This window comes from Mesitornis unicolor, unplaced genomic scaffold, assembly GCF_000695765.1.
Source record: "Mesitornis unicolor isolate BGI_N332 unplaced genomic scaffold, ASM69576v1 scaffold114, whole genome shotgun sequence".
Taxonomy (NCBI): Eukaryota; Metazoa; Chordata; class Aves; order Mesitornithiformes; family Mesitornithidae; genus Mesitornis; species Mesitornis unicolor.
This window is the reverse complement of record NW_010181809.1, coordinates 843-7,726: the sequence shown is the minus strand read 5'-3', so window position 1 is coordinate 7,726 and position 6,884 is coordinate 843. Positions and strand designations below refer to the sequence as shown.

At 43.3% G+C, this 6,884-nt stretch overlaps 1 protein-coding gene across 1 annotated transcript; it reads right to left on the bottom strand.

The window, feature by feature from the left end:
- Positions 1–759: 759 nt before the first annotated feature.
- Positions 760–6,086, bottom strand: LOC104539871 (homeobox-containing protein 1-like; the record flags this gene model as incomplete). The annotated part of the gene is made up of 4 exons (XM_010183527.1): positions 760–1,154; positions 3,967–4,035; positions 4,230–4,324; positions 5,991–6,086. Coding segments are annotated over 4 exons (398 nt in total), but the record flags the coding sequence as incomplete, so codon positions are not given.
- Positions 6,087–6,884: the final 798 nt, after the last annotated feature.

The following is a 6,884-nucleotide window of genomic DNA, read 5'->3' as shown; positions in this document are numbered from 1 at the left end:
AACCTTTCAGGCTACTCAGGGCGTAGGCATTAGTTACACAGCTGTGTAAAAATCCACTCACCCATTTTACGACCTTAACAACCTTCCTGGAAAACACTGCTTTTGAAAGTGGAGAGGGGAGCGGGGCGGGGACGAGAGGAAGAAGAAAAGGTGAAATTGTTAGTGACAGATCAATAGTCTAGACCTCTTCTGAGCAGGCACTGCCAGCCATGCCAAACAGTGACCAGTGGTTGTGAGAAGTGGACTGCTGTCCATGAGACATTCAGCTCGTTTTTCATCTGATCCCAGGCTGGGCTTCAAGCATGGTCCCAGAGGCAGAAGGCAGTACTTATCCGCTAAGCCACGCAGCTCGTGAGAGTAGAGGATGTCTGTGTTGAATGTGTGAACGTCAACCGAAATGTGTGAATGTGTTTCCAACGGACATTCTCAGCACAGCACCCAAAAGTAGATCAAGTCACTGTATGACCAGTGAGGCACGGCTTATTGCAGCTGGAAATCATTTATTCCCATGCTGAAGTGGGGTTTTCTAGTGTTCTTTTTACTCTCTGCTGATACTCCCGATCTGGTGTCCATCGACCCTGTGCCACTACCTCAGCTTGCATCCTTTCAGTCTCAGAGAAGGAAAAGCGTACAGACTAGGTTTTTTTAAACACGATCTCTAAGGGTATCCAAGATTTTAAGTGTAGCCTAAGACTTGGAATTGAGGGCTGTCTAAAATACCTGGAAGCACTTTGAATGCTAAGACAGAGCAGCAAGATTTTTCTAGCCACTGGGGCTGGGAGAGGGAGGTTGGTTGGTTGATTGATTATTTATTGGGAATTAATACTGAGAGAGTATATGCAAAGGCTGAGGGCACCATGCCATCTTCACAGAACAAGACCCTAACAGCTAACTGACGTACAAGAAACTGCAAAGTTATACTGTAAGAACACATATTAAGGACCGAGGAAAGTCTGCTAAGGTGCTACGTCTAAAACTAAGTTACTTCTTGCTTCGACCCTCCCCTTTTCTTGGTATCAGTCGTCGTCTAGAGCCTCTGTCTTGATCTCGTTGGCTCCTTGCCGGGCCAATGCCAGGATGGTGTGGTTTACCGCTGCCATTTCCACGGCTAGTGAAATGGGGTCTTGATGGTCACTATGGCTAGTGCTGTCATCCTGCACATGTGGAAAGGAGAAGAGAGAAGCGGCGTTACTCCACGAGCAGAAAATCGGGGGATAAAAACTAGCGTGTGAAGCAATGGGCCGGGGGGGACAAACTGCACGCTTGTTACGGGGGTAGGAAATGAAAGGAATTCACAAAATGGATTTAGGATTGATTTCCCTCACTGTGCAGACAAAGGTAAGCGGGGCAAGGAGTGGCGTACCCGATTTTCAGGAGAGAAATTTGAGGCGGGAGATATTCTGAGGAAAAGATTAAATTACAAAGACAAAAGTGCTACGCAACATATGGCAGGAAACCAAACTGGAATCATTACGCACGGCACAAATTCATGCTATGCTTACATTCTGAACGTACAGCTCTGGTCATGCCATTTAAAGAGGACACAACAGAGCTAGAAAAGGTAGAGAGGGGGGAAAAAGGCGTGGGATGGGGCTTCCTTACAGGAGAGGCTAAAGAGATTGAGCTTCTCCAGCCTGGCAAATAAATGGCTGATGGTTGATACGGGAAATGTTTATTACAAATAATCAGTAAATAGAGAACAACTGTTCATGGTTTCTCAAGATCTAATAACCAAAGGCACGCACTAGAATAACGGGATAAAATACTGCAAAGCAGCAATGGGAAGCACTGCTTCACCTATCACAGTTCAGCTGCAGGATTCACTGGTTTTCAAATTACCCAAAAGTAAAAATGGGGGGGTTTTGGGAGGTTGGGGATGGATGGCCAACAAGTTCAGGGAAAATCAGTCTACCAGGAACTATCAAAAATTGAAGTGGATACAGTGACGGAAGTCGAAGTGGAAACCTCGACTAAACCTTGGTCTGAGCCATGAGGACACTGAGTTCCCACAGGTACAGGGAAAAAGATGCTGAAAACCTCCAAGACATCGCAGTAATTTCAGGGGAGTGGAACCACCATAATTGAATTTATGAAGATACTGCCAGGTTCTCCAGCCTAGTAAACTACACACCAGATACTTCTTTGTCTATTTTCTAAATAGTAAAGAGGATAACGGTGTTGATGGCTGTGAAGGTTGGCAAGCAAAACCAATATGGAGACACTGGAACCAATACAGACCTAAAATTCTGGCAATTCTAGCATAAATTTTATAGTGAGTTGTGCAGGTTTCTCAGTCTACATCAGATACAGGGCTTGGTTTTGAATGATAGGAAGGAGAACCAGCAATATCCAATCTCTAAGCCAAATAAATTCTTCTGGGACTTTGGGCAAAGTGTTTTCCTCTCTTTAAAATGTGGTACTAATAGTTACCAACCCATGAACTCACTATTTTTTATTATATTAATTTTTTCAAACTTACAGAAAGGAAATTATAAACATTTCTCGGTCTTCCTACAGCTTTTAAGTGATGAAGTTCTGAAATTTAAAATTCAAAAGTTTTAATTTAAGATGAGAGGTGGTAAACGTTGAGGGGACAGAAAAGCCAGGGTTTGGTAAAATCCTGAGGTTATTTAAAGGAATGCATTAATTCACGACCAATGTCAGCAAACACTGTGATGTGCACACACTCTAAGGTCCTCTCAGTAATCTCCACCATGGTAAGAAAAACAAAGTCCTGGCTTCGGGAATTTTAGGCACTTCGTTATCATTTGGGTGAACTTTTGTGTTTTCAGGTTTCCTAGAGTTTAAGTGTGGCTGTGGAAACCAGAATTCGTGGTTTTAACAGCGAGGGGATGTTAAATGGTCATCAGGAGAGCTTGCCATTTAATCCGCTTTGCTGCTAATGCCTAATTACACCTCACAGAGGAGCCCAGCCAGATTACTGAGAAATGGACTTTTTAAGGACTCTAAACAAAGATCTTTACATTTTACCACTGTATTTCACTTTGCAAAGTATTTTGGATGACACGGAGAAGGAAAAAACATCGTTTGGGAATCTAAATAACACTTCAGCTCAGTATTCAGGTCCTGCATGTGACTGACACAGAGTATTTTATAAGTCGGAGAGCAGCCTCTCCTTGTCGGCTCCAGCAAATCTGCTGGTGCCAAGCACACACAGCCCTGAGGGGTTTTTGGCCAACTGAGACCTGAAGGAAAATTGGGAAGGGGATGCAATACCTGGCAGGAAGGTGTGTGAAGGAAGGGTCACCAACTTTAGGGTAGGTGAGGGCTCAGGGTGCGGGAAGGGGTATTCTTTTGCTAGAGAATTTAAAAAAGAAGTTGCTGTCAAGGGTTAAAAATAACCAAGGACAAGAGAGAATAGGCAAGAGTTACAATGCAAAAAGCAAAAAAAAAAAAGACAGATAATATGTAAACAATCCAAATAGTGGCACTGCGTTGCAGAACAATACGAAACAGGTACAGGGCCAAATAAATGTCAGATTTAAAGAGTCAAATCCTTCCCCCCACCCTTCACCCTTTGTCTGTCAGTGACTTAGGGACCAATCCTGAAGGGTGCTGCCCCAGACAAACACAGGGATTATTAAGGGTACTGGGCAGGGGTTAATGCTGCACTGGTCTGGGTGCCAGGTAAAACTCCCAGTAGCTGTCGCACTGGCGATAATGGAGATATTTCCTTACAGAAATAAATGATAGGGGCAAGAGGAACACACAGGCCTCGTTTAGCAGGGAAGCCTGTTGGGTGCCTGATGGACAGAGCAATTCTTAAAGACCTGGATATCCTTTCTGGGGGGTGGAAAACACTGAAACGGTGCTGGGGCAAGGAGAGCGCAAGTCCTGCAGGGTGCACTGGGTGAGGTAACACTCTCCTAACATTTTTCATACATTGCGTGTGGCGTGAATGGTGTAACTTGCTTGTTTGGAGCAGATCCTCCTGTCTTCTTCTACCTTCTCTGCTTCTCTGCCTCCCTCTGAACATCTTCCCTCCTCCTCCCCATTGCGCACTTGCCAAGTGTCCTGTTGTACGACAATAAATCCACGTGGGTGGTTGCTCAACACATTCGAACAGGGAAGCTGTGCTCTCCCACTTTCCCCATTACAATTACACAAAAAGCAACACAAAGACAAGAGACATTTGATTTACAAGGGGTCGAGGGCCTCTTTGTGTGTCACGTAATCTCTCCTTTTTTGGCCCACGTGGCCGTGCTTACCTGCTCCGAGTAGTCATTGCCATCGACGTCGTCACTGTTGGAATGACCTCCCGGACTCTGTACATCTATCCCATGGCTCTCCAGGATTGCTGCTTCTTCGAAAAAAGCAAATGGATCCCTAATTTATCTGATGCATTAGAGTAATTAAAAGTAATTATTTCTTTTTCAAGAACAGAGTTCTTAGCCTCTTTCCTCTTCACTCTCCAGTATTCGGGAAGGTAGCACAAGTACAGACACTGGTTTGCCTGAAATCCTTCCCTGCCAACTAACAGACTTGTTGCGAGTAAAAATCCTCGTTATCCAGCCAGTCCTATTAGAAATTAGCTTAATTTCTAGTGCATTGGAGTGGCAAAGGTATTCCCTGTAGATCTTCCCACATAGTTTGGGACTGGCAGGACTTGAAGGGGAAGGGGAGCGTCTGAAAACAGATGGAGAAATTTTTTAAAGGACTTAAAAACATGCATGTCTTCATCTTCCAGCAGGACTCATGCGTCTAAAGCTCTTTATAATCTCTTGCTTTATAATTCTTTATAATTATTATATTTCTTGATAATCTCTTTCCGACCCTGTGCCCCATACAGTGCAGATACAGCTCTCACTCCAGCCACCTTGGACTGGCTCCGCTTTGTTCCCCCCACCCCTTCAACAGACACATTTCACTTCTAGCAAATATAAATTTAGGTTCGATTCCAGTACGACACAAAATGAAGTAAAAAGAAATTGCTCTTATTCACAAATACAGCAAAAAGAAGCAGTTGGTAAAGGGCACAAGAGCTGACATTTGCAAAAATAGTGGTAATGGACAGGTATGGATCTATGTCTATGCACTGCAAACGTAATTCTGCACGGTATCTAAAGAAGTGCCTGAAATTTTGCATGTTTTATTGACTCTTGGCCATTAATGTGTGTTTATTCTCATGAGAATGTGTTATTTTTATTCCCATTAGGTTTACTTCTACAAGTTCGGAGTCACTTCTGATTTTCTTAAGATGAACACAAAGTCCTGGCAGGGCTAACTCCGAAGTGATGCTCGTTTTCTCCTGATTATCAAGGAAAATTATTACTTTGTTCCAGCCACTTGCCACTGTGCAACCCCTTGGAAAGCGCTAAGGAGCACAGGTGTAACCAAAATGAGAAGCTGGCTTTGGTGTCAGTGCCTGTATCTGAGATATAAAATAACCCATGTGGACTCTTGGGTCCCTGTGGGGTCCCAGGGGTGGCTGTAAGAGAGACACCCCCAATTTTTGGCTGAAAAACCAAGCACATTTCAGTGGAGCACAGCCACAAGGAAACGTACAACCAGATAAAAGCTCTTTCACAGCAGCCACTTCTCATGTAAACAGCGAGCGAAGGTTGTGAACTTGCAATCGTCTCGATTTCCCTTCTTTCCAATGCAGATACTTCGAGGTTTTATTTTAGATTTTATTTTGGATACCCAAAGGAGCCTGAGCATAGAGAAACACAATCTTTTTCCTGCCAACAAAACTCTCGCTTTGGTTTTTAAAACTGATCCTCCAGTAAAACTCCGTAACTGCATCATTTTTCCTGTGCCAATGATGGAATTCCATAAATTTAACTCCTACCCTTATCCAAAAAAAAAAAATCTGGAACAGCAAAAGACTCATTTTAAAAATTGCTCCACGTTTCTATTAAGGATGGCAGAGCCTCTGGTATTTTCATTAATAGAATCTTACGTAATTTCCATCTCTCCTGAGCAAGTGTATGAACTAAACCTTGAAAGCAGGCGCTCTGATACATTACCGATATTGGCTCTTCTCTTGATTTCCTTTCTTCTGTTGGCAAACCAATTGTACACTTTAAGGGAGGTAACTCGCTCCAAATCTGATAACTTTTTTCCTATGGAAGTAACAGGGAGAAAAAGAAATACAGCAGTGTTACTTGCAGGGTTACAGAGGTGGGCAAAAGACCCTTACCCGTGTGGTAAACCCCTGAAATACAGCACTGAGAAGTTATTACAACTGAGAATAAAGTGAATTTTAAATGAATCAGAGTACTGTGCCCAGATGATATGGTAATAAATGCCAAATATCTCTCTGAAAACAAAGTAGCCTTTTTTGTTTGTTTTTTAAAAAAATCCAAAATAGAGGAATTTCTTTGCAGCTTCAATCAACTAAATGCAGAGAGCAGAGAGGGCTGCTCTTCTAGTTCAAACCCAAAAATGAGATTCAAAATCCTCAAATTCAATTCACAAATAGCACACCCTTGGGCTACTTCTCTCGCTGTGTGCCTCGAGGATGTACTTCAATGATGTGTTTTCTTCAGCAGCAAACTGAATGAAGAAATTTTGTGTCCCTAATCCCTAATCTGCTTCCCTTCCTCTCCATCATCAGTCACTATTGAGGTCCCACAGCACTGATCACCCCCCTCCAGCTGTGCCAGGACATTTGTGATCTTTTGGGAGAAGAGGGGGATGCTGGAAACGAGATCACTGCAGTTTTATGCTGAAAACAGCAAATTAAATCCCAACAACCACCAGTCAGCTACAGGAGACAATCCTTCCTCTGGATCACTGGTGTAAAAGAGGGATGTTGGGAGGGATTTGGTGTTTAAACAGTTTGTTCAAATCAGAAAATCATTTAGGCTGGAAGAGATCTCCAAGATCACCAAGTCCAACCATTAACCCAGCACTGCCAA